Source organism: Triplophysa rosa, linkage group LG3 (assembly GCF_024868665.1).
Source record: "Triplophysa rosa linkage group LG3, Trosa_1v2, whole genome shotgun sequence".
NCBI lineage: Eukaryota > Metazoa > Chordata > Actinopteri > Cypriniformes > Nemacheilidae > Triplophysa > Triplophysa rosa.
Genome location: NC_079892.1, coordinates 1,678,253 through 1,698,164, shown reverse-complemented (window position 1 = coordinate 1,698,164; position 19,912 = coordinate 1,678,253). Strand labels below are relative to the sequence as shown.

The following is a 19,912-nucleotide window of genomic DNA, read 5'->3' as shown; positions in this document are numbered from 1 at the left end:
TTATACACAGAGAAAAATAGCACTTAATTATGAATGAGTTTCCACTCAACTGCTTCTTCCTAAATCACCACCTCATGGATGTTAAACTATGGATGTTAATGGGAACACCGCCGCCATCCAAAGATTGTTGAAATATGGGAAGCCAGTCTGTAGTCAGTTCATTTGCACTACTTTTAAAATAGGCAGAAATTGCTTTAGCGCCTGTCGATTTGTTAAGTCGAATGTCTAAAATTGTGGTTGATCTGGGTTATAACAACTTATCTTTGATAAAACCAGAAGATGACTGCATTTCACCAATGCCATTCTTAGAAATTTGCCCACATTTCTCAAATGTAGGATAGGTTGAAGATTTATTTGTTGTTGAATGCAGGAGCAGAACAGAACAGAAAAGGTTGTCAATGCAGTTGACAACCTTTTTGAAAATCAACAATTCAACACATTTAAAGGTAAATAACCCTGAGTTCCATTTCAAAGGGTTCCCTATGCCCTAAGCCCTTCAAAGGGATTACCATCGGGAGTGACTGCTTCAAAGGGAGCTTTCTTGAAGTGCCCTTCTGCGTCATCTTTCCGTGCCCATAAGGAGGTGCCGTCACTACACAAAGAATCTGTGCAAAGAATCAAGGGAGCACGAAGTGTCCATCAGATGTACCCTTGGAAATCCTTCATTCCGAAGGGCCCTTTGAAGTGGCCAGTTATGAGCACTTTGGTTTGGAACGACCCTTCAATATGGCGGCCATGATTGTTTTCACCCCGAAGGGCCCTTCGGAGGGCGATATATCCCATTTGGAACGCACCGTAAGGCAGAAGTGAATTGAAACTAATCTGTAACAATAACACTTACACTAGACATTTAAAACTACAGAAATATATTTGGCATGTGCACTGTACGAAAACATTTGCAGTTAGTTAGTTAAACGTTACATTATGTATTATTTGTGATCGTTTTGTATGGGACCAAAATGTGTTAGGGGGACTATGAATAATTTGAAAACTCGTTCCGCATTTCAAGCACCTGAACTGCTTCATATGCAAATCTGGTGTAATAAAAAAAATTTTCCGGCCCCATACGTTAGCGGCCAACGCCTCCGTTCCGGCCCCATACGTTAGAGGCCAACGCCTCCGTTCCGGCCCCATACGTTAGCGGCCAACGCCTCCGTTCCGGCCCCATACGTTAGAGGCAAACGCCTCTGTTACAGCCCCATACGTTAGAGGCCAACGCCTCCGTTACAGCCCCATACGTTAGTGGCCAGATGGTCAGTCCGCCCCTGGGCTTGTGTGTTGGGGGGGCTCACAACGCACCCTCAGCCCCTCGTTCTGTATTCACAGAAACACACAATCTGACATTGTTGCGGTGCCGCATCAAATCGAACAAGTCTTAATGATCTCTTTAAATAATGACGCAGTGTTTGTAGCTCCTCCCTCTCAATTGCGTTGGCCTGGTCTTTAAAGAAACAGCGGCTCTAAAAAATTGTTAGGGCTATGTCTACCAACATAGATGTTAATGTTTAATATTGCTCACTACGACGTTAAGTCTAGTTCATGCATTTGATTTTATTTTGATGTTATTTCTGAAATGTCATTCCAATTAAAGCGCCTGTGAAGTGCATTGGCATCAGCGCTGCAGCATCAATTACATAAAACAATTGTTTTACTCTTTTTCAATATTTATAATACTTGCCATTTTTACTATGCAAACTGTAAAGTATTTTACATTATAATTATATACAAGTCAAATTCTATTGGCATTTACTTATAAAGTATCTAAGAATCTTAAGGCACTTACAAAAGTCAGTAAGAAGTGCTAAGATAATGAGTTTCAACAATTGTTTTAGACAAACCTGTGAGTAGAAAGAGAAAGAATTAGAGGGACCGCAAGCTTCTGGGTGGGATGTAAACATACCGCATAAGAGGACGTGGAGGTGTGACTGTGGCAAAAGAAAATGATTGCATTCTTTGAACTATCAGACAGAGAAAACGAAGAATCAAACAATGCTACTTTTGAGAAACATTTTATTATATTGTGCATTGTTCTGACCACTGTTTGGCATCCAAACTGATACAACGTGTTCTGTGTTAACACATGCGGGACTCAAACGATACAAATCATAAACATACACACAGAAACAAAAAGGCCATTAAAGATCCTGACAGATGTTTGGATTCAGGATGATGACCCGGCCCTGAACAAACCTGTGTTTGGATACTGGGCATTCACAAAAAATGTGTTTATGTGGATTTACACATAAAAATAACATACAAGACGTATGACAAGTTTTGAAATAAGAATATAAAAAACTAAGGTAAAATACGGAGAAAAGTCATATTTTTCCGTCCCTACTGAAAAGTGGGTTTTATTTTTGAAAACTCTTTACATTCACTTGTAATTTACATATGGCACCGTATGCTCCATAAGACACTCGGTAAATATTTTGCAGGCATACAGATGTGTGGATGAGCAGTCGTAGTCAAAACAAAATGCAACTTTAAAAAAGAGAACGAATTACAAAATGTCAAGTCTACGCAATACAGGGGTGACCGTATTCATCTTTGGTATAGATTTATTTTGCTTTCTGAAATGATTATTTTGTGTCACCTCTGTCAAAAGGGTTGTCCCATAAAGATTATGATCATACTGTATTCTTCGCTATTGTAAATGTGCTTCATAGTAAACACTAATCATTCATACTGCACAGATACACACTTTGGTTAAACATGAGACTATTGCGATCATTTGTGTCCAACCCTTTGAAAGAGGTGCACAACTCTTTGGATTTTAGCATCTGTCACCACACCTGCTTCACTACAATCTAACATGAATCAAGTACAGAAGAAAAATATCACGCTCACACAAAATCTGAGCGCTAAAGCTACATTGGAATAATGCTCGGCTGTACCATTAAAGGTAAAGATGAACGTGGACTTTTGGCACTTTTAATATACAGGAATATAAATATATATCTTTGGAGGTAATGGTATGGGTATCATTTGGCATCTCTGTATGATTTTTCTGTTCATTCTTTGGATCGGATATTTTTCATATTGCAAATGACCCTCTCATCATAAGGCCATCATCATCATCATCACATAAAGCTTTCAGTGTCTGGTGCAGTAACATCACCAGCATTTAAACGTTTTTAGTTATTCACCAAAACATGAAGCGTTTGTTCCAGGATCAGTACAAGTTAAGCTCTGTCTATAGTATCTGAGGTGTGATGTTAATTCTCATAGAAAAACTCAAATCATCTTTACTCTAACACACACTTACAATGCACGTCTTTGCGTTCCAGAAGGATAAGACAGAATGTCATTTCAGCTGTAAAGTCATCCAGGACTTAACTTCACATCAGTAAAATAACGTCTTTTCTGTGCTAACCATCATAGATGATGCTTAAAAATCTTGATTTGTACTGATCCTGGATCATTCCTTAAAAGACAAATGGTAAATCAAACAGAATTCGAATCCTTCACTTAGGAATCATCATGGCAATGAATCTCCAAACGGTGCACAACCTCACAAACAACTCGTCTTTAAAACTAGCAAAACAAACAGATCAACAACTTGATCCCTAACTCGTGGCAAACGTAAAACGTTCATCCTCGTGCGCTACACAAAAAACAACAAAAACTAGGAAAATGTAATAAATAAAACCGAGGTATTAATGTTCATCGCTCCGTCTGTCAATCTGGATCTTTCAGTCTCCTTTGATCCAGACCCTATAAAAGCAGCTTTTTTGTCCACAAACCTTTTTCTATAACCTGAGGCACATTAACTCGTGAAGTATCTTAACATGTTAATAAAAAAAAATTTCTGTTAAGTCCAAAAGTCTGAGGCCACATCGCATTTTTTTCCTGGCATTTACAAACGCAAAACTTCTATGATGTTAGAAAGAAATATTTAACATTTCTGATCAGATTTCTCTGCTTGTATGAAGCACACACACACAAAAAAACTTAAACATTCTTATTTTTCAATTCAACCGACTTTTGGACTCTAAGCCAAACACCTTTATGTTCATAAATAAATAAAACTGCAGAATAAAGCCAGACACCGTAAAGTGTAAATCCCGTAAGAAGGTCAAAAGATTGACTGAGGTAGAGAGACAGCAGTACAAAACTCCGTCTCTGTCACTTCTGTTTGTGTGAAGCACATTAAAGGAATCACAAGACGTTGATTATTTCTAACACACACGCTCATCTGATCTTTGGAATACCAGGAATATTTCAGCACAGATCCGGAAGAGATGGAGACCGAGAAGTGCAAGTTTTTCAAAGCCACAATATTTGTGATTTTTTAAAGCTATTTAAAACAACCGCGCCGACATGAATCTTTGGCACGAATACTGTATTATAAATCTCTCCGGTGTGAATGACCCCTGAGGAACATCCGAGGTCTAGCTCAAGCTCACCACACAGACGGCGGTTTCCCTTGATTGTTTTTGGACGGGGTCATCGGGTCTAAAAGAGGTTCCGCTCGGACTGCTGGTTTCCGTCTCATCCTGAGAGCAGTTTCCAGAATCACCCGTCTCTCGGCTGCCGGGGTCGCTGGTCTGAGAGCTCTCGGACTCCCCGAGCGGACGGTATAAGATGTGAAGAGAGGAGCCCTGAGCGGAGACGACCGGCTGCTCTTCCTCGTAACGCAGCACCGTCTTACCAACTTCATAAACACGGCGGTCATCCTCCACCTGTTCATACAAACATTAGCCGTCACATTTTATACGTTAGAATTAAGTCGTGTGTTGGGAATGTAGGTGTCAAAGTTCATTTCTAGAGAAAATCGCTTGTTTTATGACTTGCCGTGTCGTTCTTCGCCTCAGACTTCTTTTTGTTGTTGAAGATGTTCCATCTCTTCTGTTTGCTCCGCGCATCACTCATAATCAGTCCCGCACCGTTTATTATCAAACCTGCTCCTCCCTGAAACAAACAAACAAACAAACAAACATTTTAGCAAACAAACATTTCAGCAGTTTTAGCCATTTCGATTCATTTCAATTACTTTGGCATCAATGAAGTGCGTCCTCATCATCGGAACGTGAACGTCTGTGTTCTCCGCTCGAAGCTGACTGGCTGATGAAACCCCGCCGTGCGTGACCTCATTCCTCACCGGTCCAATCATCTTTGAGGATGATGATGATTTCCTGCAGAGAGAATGAAAACAACTTTTATTTCTGTGGTTTGATAAACACAATTAAATTAAGCATTCAAAATAAACAAACAAAACCATAAAGGTACCGTGTAAAGAGGACGAGGACGCAGAAGACGATGCAGGTGAGAGCGATACACACACCGATGATGATACCCGTCATGGATTTCTCATCGATGTGGTAAAGGCCGTCTATAAATGCTGCTGAAGCACACACGAGCGAAAAATCACATCAAAACACCGAATCACAACACAACACGTAAAGCGGCAGTAAACGCGCGTGTACCTTTTTGCTCGGCGTGGTTGTCGGTGTGACGTGGGTTTTTGCTCTGATGATGTTTGGCCCGGAGCACCTGAAGCTCAACGGTGCTGGAGAACGGACCGTCGCCCGCCTGGTTAGACGCAGAGATCTTCACCAGGTAAACATGACCCGACTCCAGCTTCTCCAGAAGAGCCATGGTGTCTGTACCTGAAACAAAAACCCCGACGGATGAGTCTGATAAGAGATAACTCGTTCTCATTTACATTCAATTTACATTTGCCATAAAAAAAAGAAAATAACAGATGAGATCTCTTAAATATCTCAATTATTTCTCCTAGACATCAGTGAGATTATACAGAGAACAAATGGAAAGTTTTGCTTAAGTCTCACGTGCATCTCAGATATTTCAGAAGAGATCTCGTTAATGTCTCAATCTAAGCTCAGATTTGTCAAGTCTGAACTCAAACATTTCTCATCACATTTACTCAAATCCAGATGATTTACCAGCATTCTTACCAAAATTTCCCGTCTGTTTTTATTTATTTAAGCAATTTGAGGTGAAACATGTGAGACTTAAAGTCCCCTTGAAACAGAAGTTGCGATCGTTTTTACTTCCGTATTTTGACGCATTTCCGAGTGAAATGGAATTTCGAATGAGAAAAACAGTGGGCGTGGCTTTCGTCTTTCTCTGTGATTTGATTGGATGTATAAAAACAGCCGTTGCATTTTGAAATGGAGCTGGCAGCAGACTGACAGTTGAAGGGGAGGAGTTAACGGATGCTCCGCCCAACCCGTCTAACATACATCAGCTAAGATGGATAGTCACTACAGGAAAGATTTTAGCTAAAGATTATGAGGGCACAGGAATTTTAAAAAGAGAACGACCCACACTGATAACCTATTTACAATAAACGCTGCAATATTTCATGAAAAAATAGGCATTGTCCTTTTTTATTTCACTGGGACTTTAAATAAAACACAATTGAGAGCGCCGGAAGAGAAACATCTGAGCAATAACATTTTTCTCTAGCAACACAATGCTCTGCCAAGAACATTTGCGTGTTTTGATTTCTCCTAAAAGATTTTAGAAAGGGACCTAAACGAGACATCAATAAGAACATAAGGACTGTGTCTATTATTTCAGTATCTTTCAGAGAGAGTTTGGTTTGAGCTTCTGTCCGGCTCACCTTCTCTCTGCAGAACCTGCCATTCACCAGCGAGCCATGAGGTCTGTGAGGCGTACAGGATGGTGTAATGAGCCACAGACAGGTTGGGTTGATCCGGCGGTCTCCACGACACCAGCGCTGTACCGTCATCGATCAGAGACACTTTCACACCCAGCGGAGGAGAGGACGGAGCTGTGGAGCAGAACACACGTGTGCATGAAACGTCCGTCTCATTTCTGATCTTATATCGCAGACTAGAGCCCTTTCAGTACCTTCTAGTGAAGTCTTCTGATAGACCGTCGCGCTCCAGGGACTGGACATGTGATCCATATGCAGACGAACCGCAAACTCGTAGCGAGTGTTGGGCCGCAGTCCTGTGAGCGTCACCGTTTGTTCGGTTCTGAGGAGAGAGTTCAAAGTGATTCAGCTGCAAACACACCACAGACGGTCTTTACTGATGAGACATCGAGACTCACGTCTGGACGTAGCGGACACCCCAGACATCAGATGGACTCACGGGTCCGCAGCGGACGGAATAACTGACGGGTTTTCCAGAACTGAACGCAGGTCGACTCCAGCTCAGAATCACAGCAGACGAACTGTTGGCTTTAGCGTCAACGTGATCCGGTGGAGGAAGAGCGGCCAGTCTGCGGTTTGGTGCGGCTGAAACACAGACAACCACTTCTGACTCGGTTTCCGTAAAGAATAAGTACCTAATATTTGAACCAGATACTGTCAAGAACCTCAACACACAATCTACAAAATAATAAAAGGTCATTTCATGACATACCTCTGGCTTTGGGTGTAGTAAATAAAAATGAGAGTTAAAATAAAAATAAAAGCATGAACTCTGCTTTTTTTATTTTGCGTAACTCCTGAGACCTGACACAAATTGCGACGTTACTTTTAGTAAAACATATTTATAGTATGGCTGTCAAACGATTAATCGTGAATAATCACATCGAGAATAAAGTTTGAGTTTACTGTGCATATTCATTTTGTATCTATAAACACATAAATGCATATATTTAAGAAAAATATGAAACGTAAAAAAGTAAATATAAATATATACATGTAAATATCTCATAAATATGTATACACGTATATGTATGTATTTATAATATGCACAGTAAACAGACATATATTATGTAAACACAAACTTTTATTCTGTAGGCGATTATTCGTTTGACAGCCCTAATTTATCGTAAAGAAGATCAAATACTTTAAATTTGAATCTGGATGTAATCATGAATCACCAGCCTGAAACATATTGATTGAAAATATTCCGTTTTTTCAATTCAATAAGCCTGAAACAGGTGCTTTCTTATTAATCTTTTTGTATTTAACTATTCAAGACTTTATTGTTTTGTTTTTGAAAAAGTTTTCAAACTAAGCAACAAAATAGAAGTTTTTGTAATATAACTCAAAACTGTAATAAAAAAGAAAAGAAAAGAGAAAAAAAGTAATATTACTGTATACTAAAATATAAAAGTTCTAATGTGTATTTATTTTTACAATATTTATTTACTTTTGTATATGTAACTATTCGCAAGTTTTTAAAATAAAATGGTCAAACTTGTTTAACGAGAAAGAAACAAAACTTTTTGCGAAATACTTCAAAGCTGTCATAATACTGTATCACATTATTGAATTATATTACAAATCACAATAAAAGTTCCATATGAAAACGTGAAAATGTCTAACGCCTATATTCCCAACATGCAATTGGAAATATAATATCAGACCCACATTTAAAAATGTAAATTCTGAATTGAATGGACTTACAGGGACATGCAGGAGGGTTGACAGTCTGATGTGCCTGATATCCATCACCATCAACACTGAACGCCAGAATCTTCACATGATACTTCACTCTTGGACCTGTAGAACACAATCAATAAAAACATCACGTCACTGTTTTTCAGATTTGTTCTGTCATTAGCATCAGACTCAAATGTGCAGTTCATCACCCAACCACCAGGGGGAGCGTATTAACGTCTCTCTTTACTGACTAAGCCGAAGTACAACAAGATTAATTTGAATGAGAAACGAAAATGAAGACGTTTGTGATTCTGAATGCGTTAATTTGATATTTTTACATTTGTACACTAATATAAGACAATGTTGTGTTTTGTGGTGTAGTTAAGCTCTAGTTAGTAGTTGTGTGTTTAACACAGGGTTGAGTTTGAGAGCTGTTCAGTATGCGAGGTATCAGGCGGTTTGGGTGTTTTCAAGCTTTTGGGGCAGAAGGTCAGAGGTCATAGGGCACAGGTGCAGTTCAGCTGCCGTCGCAGCTTTATGACCTGAGGTCTGTGGTCAGACCCAGATAAAACTTCACGGTAGTTATAATGTCAATCTGTGGAAAACAAGCAAGACTGTGACATTGTGCTGAATAATAATCTTTCATTTTAAATCAGTCTAATTTGGCAACATTCTAAGTTATCAATCTTAAATAAATTGTACAAAAATGTTGTTTGTATTTACTAGTTCTAATGTTATTTTATATGACAGCATGTGAGTTTGGAACAATTTACACTACTGGGAGATTTTTCCTGAAGTATATAATCCTAAAATGTTCTGATATTTTGTTTGGGATGTCCAGCTGGAGAGGTGGACGGAGGATGGAGGAGGGGACGGTCTCACGGGCATCTGCCCGACCTTAAACCCCAGCACAATAGACGGCCGTGGAGAAGCGCTGGGGAATGATGGGAAAACTTGAAGCAGACATCTGGGGTGTGACCTTTGACACCGAGGGGATATTACGTGACACGGACAAAGGCGTGAATAGCGCGGCCAGGCCAACCGTGCATAAATCTGACCAGAAGAAAAAGGTCATTATTGATCAGAGAGAAAATTGGAATTGTGAGTCCGGCCAGATCCATTCAGATGCAAACACAAAAGAAAAGATTTGAGTAAATATAGTCAATAAAAAAAATGGGATATTTCTTTCCTCAGACTTGTGTTTCTGAGTTACGTTTGAAAATGTGTGTAATGTTTTTAAAATTTAAACACTTCCTCTTAACTCATGTGTGTACTAATGAGCATCTGCCTGATTCAATTCAATCTTATATTTTATACTTGATTTACTGGTGAGCCACCAAATGAACTTAAATTTTTAAGAGAAGTTGTTTTTTACTCACTGAGTCCGGCGATGGTGTACTGGTGGTCCTGTGCGGGCAGCTGAATAACGGAGTCCTCTGATTGGCTGTCAGGGTGGAAGGAGAGCTTGTATCCATGGACGACGGCATCACTGGGGGCCGGATGCCAGCGGACCGTCACAGACGTGCAGTTTTGAGGTTCAAGCTCAAGGTTCGGTGCAGGAGGCACTGAGGATGAGAACAGACGTTTAGTTGTTTGAATGATCTTAACCACATTATAATATTGTTGTTTAATGACTCTAAACGTGTTCTACATGAACGTGGTGGGAAACTGCGCTTTATCATTGATTTCTGTTTGTAAGACATGAAGGAACTAAATCAATGAAGTCTCGTTTATAAGAAACAATGCTGTGGGCAGTACAGTCTGTTAAATAAATAACATCGGTTTCGACCAAACATCTCCATCCGGCCATCGATTTCACATCAGCCGGAGGCTTTGAGGAGTTTATTATGAGTCTAACAACATCTTCACTTCGGTGTTATCACATTAAGATGGATTGTGTTTGAGAGACAGTGTTTATTAAGTCAAGCTTTACTATTAATAATGCTCACATTGAGAAATGACCAGTTTTGACTGAAACTACTTCACATCTGATCTGACCGCTCAGTCTGAGACACTAGAATTCATTGTTGTTCAGACATCTAAATGGTTGAGAAATGGACAAAAACCTTTTTTTCTGTCTGTCCAAACAAAGCAGAGACTAGAGAACAGAATATTTTGACCTAGCAGCCGCCCAGAAAACCCAGTATAAACATTCAGAACACCAAGGCAACTCCATAGCAACCCACTTAGAATACTCAAAGCAACCCACTAATACACTCAAAACACCCTAGAACCAGCATGGCAACAGAGTAAAAACACGCAAAACACCATAGCAACAGCATACCTTGATAGCACACATGCATCTCAGAGACGTCTATTTGACGTCTGCAAGACATATTTTTTTGAGCGTTTGCTGTCAGATGCCATATAGACATTTCGAAGATGTCTGTGACATGTTTATGATTTAGAATGTATATAAAACTGCTTTTTCTAGGATGTTTTTCTGATGTTTTTACACAGCAGACCTTTAGAAGACGTCTTACAGACGTATCTGTGCTATCTGGATGGAAACAGCAACTGCATAACAACAACACAATTCTTCAGCGTCATGGTTTTGTATGGAAAAGAAGCACTCAGTCTATCTTCAGAAACTTTTAATATCTAGTTGCACGTGATTCGTTTTTGTTCTGAGAGCGTAAACTTGTTTTAAGCTTATCTGAAAGTTTCCAAAAAGCCAGACTAACTAAACACAAGAGAACGGTTCTGTTTGAGCAAATATCCATCAGAAAAAAGCTGAACGGAAGAAAAGGTTTTCAGAGTCCCGTCCCTTAAACACATCTTTTCTTTTCAGCCTACCAGCCTACCCTTCTCTGCCATGACCCGAAACTGAGCCGTGCTTAACTCTTGAGTGGCAGCCGGGGTCAAGGGTCACCGAGTAACAAACAGACTGCAGAAATAAAGCCAGGTTTAAATCTAAAGCATCTGTCACCGCCCAGCTCACTTCAGTGCCTTTGGTGTGTCCGATCCTTTCAGAACAAAGCGTCAAATAAAGCACAATCTTCCAAAAGTAAATGTTGCAACCCATGTGTCAGAATCACAGAAGATAGAACCCAAAATACAAACCGAAGAAATAATCAGCTGACAAATAGAGAGAAACGCAAGTTTGTCACTTCAACGAGCTTCATAAGAAATACGATTTCTATGAAGTTTTGCATTTCGGACCACAAGTCAAAGCACGATGTCGGTTCTCACCTGCAGCGCTGGACGTTTTGGGAGTTCGATGAGAGCTCCAGGCGGATGGCTGACTCCAGCCCACACGAGTAGATGCTGACATACGGATCAGGTAGATGGTGTCGGCCTGCAGACCCCGAAGAAGATGCTGAGTGCTGTTCTCACCCTGAACGGGCAGCTCAACGGAGGTCACCTGCTCGTCCGCCGCCGTCCGGTAAGACAGACGGTACGCAGACACTCGCCCGCGACTCAGCTTGGGAGGAAGCGGCTGCCAGGACACGAGAATATCGGTTGGGCTGCGACTCGTCAGACTGAACTCAGGTGTACGGAGAGGCACTGGAGACAAGAGAAAACTCACAGATGAGATCTCGCATAGACATGAATGAGATTAGAGCACACGGACACTTGCTGAAGTCTCATGTGTGTCTCGGATATTTCTCTTGAGAAAAAGAGTCAGAGATGTCTCTGTCATTAAAATTTCAGAAGAGATGCTCTCTGTGATTTGTCTCGTCTGCAATCTAAAGTCAATATGATCTCAAAAACATTTCTCAAATCTAGTTGGGGTACATCTAGACACGTGGGACTACTTTGCTATTCATTTCATCTCATCGCTGTGAAACTCTTTTCAAGATCACAGACATCTGACCGGTTACAGCAGACGCTGCAGCAGTGCATTGTGGGAAATGTGCGTTTTATCTCACCGTTCTCCAGCGTGTGCTGCGTGACTTGCTCCGACATGCGACTTGCACCCATCGGCATGTAAGCGACGATGTAAAACGCGTAGTTGCGCGCCGGCTCCAGATCATCGACGATGTGACTGGTGGTGTCGTTTCCGATCACCGCCTGATATTCTTCGTTATTCAGACCTGAAATCACGAACATTTCTGAACGACTCTCTCAAATCTAGATGAATACCAGATTACAGGTGCGGAGGACAAGCAAACGTATTCTACACTATTGACGCTATTTGTCTCGTTGGCAGTAAAGCAGGTCCTGTGTCTTTAAGTGTGAAAAGCGCTGAAAACCTCTCGAATCTCATTTCCAGACTCACCGTCCGTCTTCGTGTAGTGTATGGAGTAAGCGATCACTTTCTCGGCGTTGTACTGCGGCCGTTCCCACGCCAGTAAGATAGCGGAGCTGGAGATGGTTTCCGCGTGGACGTGTCGCGGTGCACCGGGCCGGTCGTCTGACTGGATCACGACGAGACGGGCCGCGGACAGAACCCAACCCTGAGAGTTCTCCGCCTGGCACTGATAAAAAGCTTCGTCTTCCGGAATGATCTGGGTTATCACCAGCTTACTGCCGGACGATGAAAACAAACGGGTCAGTATCACAACAGACGGTGTCTTGAAATGTGTTCCACGCTAGGTTTTGGTGTTACCTGTTGTACATCTTGGTGCGGCCATTGGAGCTGATCATCTGACCGTTTCTAAACCAGGAGATGCGAGGAGCAGGCGTCCCTTTGGCCTGACAGCTGAAGCGGGCTGTGCCGGCTCTCGGACGGGTCTGAGTCTCTGGTTTCTCCACGAAAGATGGAGGAACTGTAAAATGCACTTTTTGTTGTTTAACGCCATCGCCTACACAGACAGAAGATGTGTTTGCAGCGCAAAGACTTTCTTACCGAGCACGGTGAGGGTTGCGGTCGCTGTGGTGTAGTTACGCGTCCCCGGCGTCGTCGCTCGACACAGGTACGTGCCGCCGTGATGCGCCTTCACGACAGAGATGACCAGGTTACCGTTTCCCATCACCTTGGTGCCGAACACATCTATGGGTTTGGAGTCGGCCCTGCTCCACGACACCAGCGGCCGGGGTTTTCCCTCGGCCATACACTCCAGAACCGCAGGTCCATTGACACTGACGGTGATGTTTTGAGGTGCTGCTACGATCTGTGGCTTCATCTCGAGAGGCCACGGGACCAACGCTGGACCGAGAACAGAACAGATTTTAATGTGTTCGAACAAAGCTAAACAAACGTTTTCTGCGAAAGAAACACAAACCTGGCGTGACGATGAGCTCGGCGTCTTTGCTCCTGACGCGACTGGCCGCGTTTGTTGCCGAACAGCGATATTTCCCAGCATCCCTCGTTGTCACGTCGCGGATCTGCAGCGCTCCATTTGGCAAAATTGTGATTCTGAGACAATGAAAAAATGTTCACTGAACACACACAAATATTCATTCATGCTCATTATTTATTTATTTTTAAAATCCAACGCGATACATTTTTATTCACTTTTGAATGAAGATGATTTGATATGTGAAGTTCTGCGTGCGCACCTGTCTGAATCCAGAGGTAAAGATCTTTGGTTGAGGTCCCAGGTGATGACAGGTGCGGCGTCTCCACTAACACTACAGGAGAATCTGACCACAGATCCCAGCGACACCTTCACCGGGACGGGCTGAGATACCATCGACAACATACCTGAACAAGACAAGAAGAGAGAGAATAACTGAGCCTTTAAACATGAAACGTGGGATGCGACATGCACAATAAGAGGAGGGATATCACATATCTGTGAAAAAATGATACTTTTTGAGGAAATCATTCACTGTAAAAGGATGTTTTTAGCAAGTAAACAGGGTACATTTTGATTCCATGGTGAAAGTAATTGCATGTCTGTCTCAAATCAATAGAATAGCTTTTAAAACTATTCGGGTTACTGACCCAGACAAATCCATAATCAATAATGAGAACGTCTGAATGATAAGAGTGAACGTTAACTGAAAACACACAGCCGGTTTTCACTTTTAACATCATTTAAAGAGACAGTTCCTTCATTTATTTATTCTCACATCAAAGCTGTACGAGTTTCTTTCTTCTGTAGCACACAAAAGAAGATATTTTGAAGAATGTTGATAATCAAACACATGTATGAACACAAAACCACTGAGAGATTTCTCAAAATATCTTCTCATGTCCCGCTGAAGAAAGACTCTCACACACACACACACACACACACACACACACACACACACACACACACACACACAGGTAAACCACATGACAGAAAGTAAATGATGACAGCATTTTTATTTTTGAGTGGACTGACAGTGTGTTCGCTAGTCTTGCTCGTTTAAAACACAAACTAGATAAACAATCCACACAACACAGACAACAAACAGAAATCAGAAGGTATTAGAAATAATAAAAAACCTTTAAAAGCTGTAATAGCTTGTTTTGATCCAGCAGACAATAATCAGATTTCGTTCATATCTAAATCTTGTAAGATCTGATCTCATCTGTGATTGGCTGTCTGTTAACGTGCAGGTCAGCCACTAATAAACAGCTGGTCGAATCAATGGATCAATCGACCAATGACAGTGAATGATGAACTTTATAGATCAGCAGAAATCAATAACACTTCCATCTATTCTCCATCGCTGTGTCTGTGCACCCACAAATGAGCTCAAACTGTGTTTAAGACGTCACACAAAACTAACATTTACAGCACCTGAAAGAAATCAACACGGAACCATCGCAGACCGAAGTGACGACATGAACCCGATGAGGGACACTGGACATTCATTTTACCCACAAGCCCCTGGGTTTTGTCTCCTCCTCCCGCTAAAGGAAATCAATGATTCTTCACTTCCCGCTAAAGTTCAGTATTAAAACACTCCTTGATTTACATCTGAGGTGCAATTACAGCTAACGGACGTTCAGATTAAACTCTTCACAATCTCGGCAAACAGAGATCATTCTCAGAAATCAGGCTCAAGATCTCCAAGCGCTCCCAAATGTAAAAAACCTTTGCATTTACGCTATAGAATGAATGACCGTGTTATTAAATTATATTCAGTGTTCTTTAAAAAAACATCCTACTGCCATATTACCCTGGTAATACCGTGGTACTGCTTTTTATGGGGCTGCGGACAGTATTGTGAAAGCAATGAAATCACAAATAAAACATTTTTGACACATCTGATCTCTTGGCAGTAATAATCAGACATCTTTAGGAGGATCTGCTCTGTGTGTGTGTGTGTGTCCGGTGAGGTCAGCGGGGTCATCAGAGGTCAGATCAATGCCGGGGTCAAACAGCACAAAGGCTTCCTTTCTAAAGATCAGAGGTCTCTCTAGTCCGTCTGTTCAGTGAGTTTCATCTCAGATTAAATGTGTCTCTACGTCACGAACGTCATTAAAACAAACCCTGGATTTAGAAGAAAAAAGACTCGAGCACGGAGAATGAGTCTAATATCATTTATAATAAAAACAGAGAGTCAAATGTGTATATCTCCAAGAACCCTTCAAAACATTTCACCTCAAAATCAATCGAGGATCAAGAGTTTGCACTGGATGTTATATTTCAGGACCGTAACCAATGTGATCGTTTAATTTTCATGCACTTTTGACTTGGGGTCACTTGGGGGTTTCTTTCTTTTGCCCTGACATGTCGTCATACTCATATTTAGTCATGCACTCGGTCTAGTTAATAATTGTAATTTACGAACAACTTGAAGTTGTTTTGAATTGAACTGAGTTTTAACTCCAGCGTTTGGCGTGAATGTGATTTTAAATAATGGGGCCGTTGCCTGAGACAGAAAGCCGTAGAACAAAATCAAGGTTAAGTCCAAAGACCACCAAGCCGTTCCTTTCAGACCCCTTTGCTTTCTCTCCGTCACAAACCCTGACAACTGACTGCAGGTCTAAAGAGCAACATTAGTGAAAGAGAAGAGAGCACCGCATCAGTCGGGCTGGATGTGGACATCAGGGCGAGCCGCTGGTCAACACACTGCTGTGGAATAAAGACGATCCCACAACCCCGGTGACCCGCTGACCTCTCCCGACGGCCTTTAGACAGACGGGCAGTGAAGCAGACCAATACCACCCCTCCCGGCCCACTCACCCGCAAAACACCCCCTTCTGCCCGAGTTACCCCTCAACGCCTTAGATACACGAGAGTGACATGTTTGGTCTGCTTTTTAAAAAGATACACGAGCGAAACATATTTTCTTTTATAAAAAAAGATATTTAATTTCTCCATGAATTATTGAGTTTAGAAATGAACCTATGCTGGGTGACTTAAACTTCACGTACTTTACCCAGCCACAGGTGCACATACAGAAACATTCTCTGAGCGTCAAAGATGTGAAATCCACACGGCCACAGCCGTTCGGTTGTGCTTGAACTTCTGCAGGTGTTTGTGAAGGTCAGGGCTCAGGGAGTTGAATAGACACAGATGTGTCCACAACAGGCCTTTATTCGCTCCTCTCGGGCCACCGGGGACAATGGAAGCCAGCGAATAGCCCTTAACAGATTTCTGTGTGTGGCCGGCCAGCAAACAATCGCATTGGAGGCCGCAGCGAGAACTGCATACAACGCGCTTACACAACACGAGAATCTGTTTGTGGGCCCACGCATCACATGTCGTTGCTGAATGTTTGGCCTAGACTGATTTTGAAAGGAAAAGGTTTCATTGCACGCACCTGGGATTGCGAGACGTGATCTTTGGCTCAAGATGGCTCCGTGTTTGTTTTGGGCAAGGCACTGGTAGACACCTTCATCTGATTGTTCTGGTGAACTCCTCACATCTGTGATGCTCAGCGTTCCGTTGGCCAGGACCTGCACACGGTCACTCTCCTGGACACGGATGCCATCCTTCATCCACTCCACGGCGGCGGGCGGCTCGCCTTCAGCCAGGCAGTCCAGAGAAACCTGCTCACCTCCAGATGCTCGTACGTCACTGGGCTCCACCACGAAAGCCAAATCACTAACACAAGAAACGGCTGCGGGAGAGACGTTCCATTACAATATGAGCTGAACAAACTAAACATCACGAAGGCAGTTTTTCTTAAAGCTTTATGAGGGAGCAAGCCTTTTGAACACATTTAATCCTTTTAGTCACGGTCAATTTACAGAGAAGAACCAGCCTGCCATTGATTCATTTTCACTTAGATCTTCATGTTTTCATCAGCATTTCATAAAGTAAAACGTTAAAGAGCTATTTTCACCTGATCTGAACATTTAAAATGACTTTCATTGGTGTCTCATAATGTAGTCATGTTGATTTAACCATAACAAATTATTTTAACTACAAAAAAAACAGTTAACTCTTCAATGCATGATGTCAACTGATAACATATCTAATACACTACTGGTCGTGTAAGACTTTATTCTGGAATTCAAAAACAAATGCAATTTAATTGCTGGTACCCAAACAGTGTCACGTGTGTTTCCTCCATCCCGATTACTCGAAAGACGAACGAGTCAGTGACAGATTATCACCACAACAGACAAACAATGAATTATCTGGACAACTCGTAAATGGTCTTAATAATATAATCTGAATGCAGTTTCAGAGTTGTTTACATTGCTTACGGCATCGCAACACCATGAACCGTCTCCTCTCCACCGTTTGCGCACTGGGACTCTTATCCAAATATACAACAATACAACATCTCTTACCTGAAAACGAGATAATCCAGAATAAAATCAGCAAACGCTGATGTGTGATCCATTTCACAGACGCCATTTATCAACAATTCACTGTCATTCTGCGCGTAAAACCAGCGCGCGTCCGGAACGAGTCTCGAGCACTGCGCACCGATCACTATAATGAACCTGCAGCCCGACGGCACCTCGCGCTCCCCCCCCCCCCCCCCCTCTCTCTCTCTCTCCCCGCCCACACGTTATTCAAGACCCCCCACCATAACCCAGAATCTTCCATTATTAGATGTCTATGTTTATGCAATCTTGTTATATCAATCCGTTACTTCCACTCGTAGTTGTGGAGAGCTTTACTGTACATTTCACATCACTGTTGCGCACTGAATTGCTCTGCATCTTTCAGAAATAAAATATAAAAGGCTTTAAATGTTCCAATAGAATGGAAATGTACTGTATACAGGAACTAGTCAAATTTTAATTTCCATGCATGTGGTAGACACATTTATCCAAAGTGACTTAAACATCATATGCATTTGATCAGTGTGTGCGTTCCCTGGGAATCAAACCCACAACCTTTGCACAGTTAATGTAATGCCCTAACAACTGAGCTACAAGAACTAACATTTTCATTTATGAAAGGAAATACTATACTTTTGTGTGTTTTGTGCAAAACTCATTACATCTCTATCACCAGGATTATTATGTGGCGGTCTCCTCATATCCAGTGAGTTCTCTGTCTCAAACTACAGCTCAACTGACTCATAACACTGAACTCAAAGCAATGATGAGGAGATATCCAGCACGTGCTGCTCAGCCAATGCACTTATTGACCCTGCAGGACAATAGACCAACAGCTGTGAGACCCTCATCCTATGTGAGAGCATGGCCTTGTGGGATACTGTTTACAACCACAATCTCTACCTGTTTATGTTCATAAGTTTTCACTTTAAGAAAGAACGAGGTAATTCTGTGAATTATTATCCAATTGTAAACTTATTCAGAGGTGTCAGCTTGATGCAGACTGTGGGGTCTTATCATTTGATTTGGCACATGACTGCAAAAGTGCTTTACAAATTGCTGTGTGGTTGCTGGTAGATGAAAAAATATTGCAAGTAAAAATTAATTTTACAATAATTTTTTCTATGATATCCTGGCAGTGAAATATCAGAGGTCTTATTTTTGGGGCAACAGAAATGAGTCAAGTGATCAGTGAAGTGGACATCACGGACGGGGATCAATAAAGCTAGAAGTCATTATCATTGTGTGAATATGCGTCAGGTCATGGGAAAGGGGAGACGGCACCCTGCAGCTTCGCTCTTATTGGTTAAAGACAAGTCCAGGGTGAACCCCCATCACTGTGACCCGTGCGGGCCGCTGAATTACTGTGACCTCTGGTGTGGATTAAATGACCCCCGTTCGCCCCAAAAGCAGATCCGATCGAATATGCAGAAGAGTACAGTATTTATCAGCACTGTTCGCCGAGTCAAGAATCAATTACTGTTGTTTAAACTTGAAACAATCTCAACCAAAGTTTACGCACTCTGTTTGGCACAAATAGTTTATGATTTCTTTTGTATATTTTCCGTTTGTTCATTTTTTCCGTTTGTTTATCTAGTAGATGAAAAAATATTGCTTTATATTTAAGGTAAAAATTAATTTTACAAGTCATTTTGGCCAGTGGTGAGTTGCTGTAACTTGTAGAAATAAGATGGAATCTCTTAAGTTATTTTGAGGAGCTTAATTATTTAAACATTTAGAAATGTAAAATATTGAGTTGAAATGACTTGTTAAGCCAATTTGATTGTACTTAAAAATGCAAAAAAATGTGTAAATACAATCAATAGAATACAATAAATACAAGTCTTTAACTTTAACCTTGGTTGATTTAATAAATGGTCAATTTATTAATCTTTCAGTGTATTTTTTTATTTAATTTTCACAGTACAAAATATAAACAAAGAAAATCAACTTTTAAAATTAAGGACAACTTAAAGTTAAATCAAATTGGCCTTTTAAGTCATTTGAATAGT

At 41.4% G+C, this 19,912-nt stretch overlaps 1 protein-coding gene across 1 annotated transcript; it reads right to left on the bottom strand.

Annotated features, from left to right (window-relative positions):
- Window positions 1-4,391: 4,391 nt before the first annotated feature.
- prtgb (protogenin homolog b (Gallus gallus)) lies at window positions 4,392-17,967 on the bottom strand. Its single transcript, XM_057330490.1, has 19 exons — window positions 17,901-17,967; window positions 16,922-17,221; window positions 13,775-13,919; window positions 13,498-13,631; window positions 13,122-13,421; window positions 12,882-13,041; window positions 12,552-12,799; window positions 12,202-12,366; window positions 11,522-11,836; window positions 9,709-9,894; window positions 8,354-8,449; window positions 7,045-7,231; window positions 6,841-6,968; window positions 6,590-6,760; window positions 5,427-5,609; window positions 5,230-5,341; window positions 4,994-5,135; window positions 4,795-4,911; window positions 4,392-4,682 (listed from the first exon to the last, which is right to left on the bottom strand). The coding sequence occupies exons 1-19, from the start codon at window positions 17,965-17,967 to the stop codon at window positions 4,392-4,394; spliced, it is 3,447 nt and encodes a 1,148-aa protein (XP_057186473.1).
- Window positions 17,968-19,912: the final 1,945 nt, after the last annotated feature.

Bases quoted from the DNA above. Each gene is read 5' to 3' on its own strand.
- prtgb (XM_057330490.1), bottom strand. From the start codon at position 17,967: ATGGCGTCTGTGAAATGGATCACACATCAGCGTTTGCTGATTTTATTC. The intron at 17,222-17,900 runs GTAAGAGATGTT...TCTCTCCCGCAG, and splicing joins CTGGATTATCTCGTTTTCAG to CCGTTTCTTGTGTTAGTGAT. The intron at 13,422-13,497 runs GTTTGTGTTTCT...TTCTCGGTCCAG, and splicing joins CGAGCTCATCGTCACGCCAG to CGTTGGTCCCGTGGCCTCTC.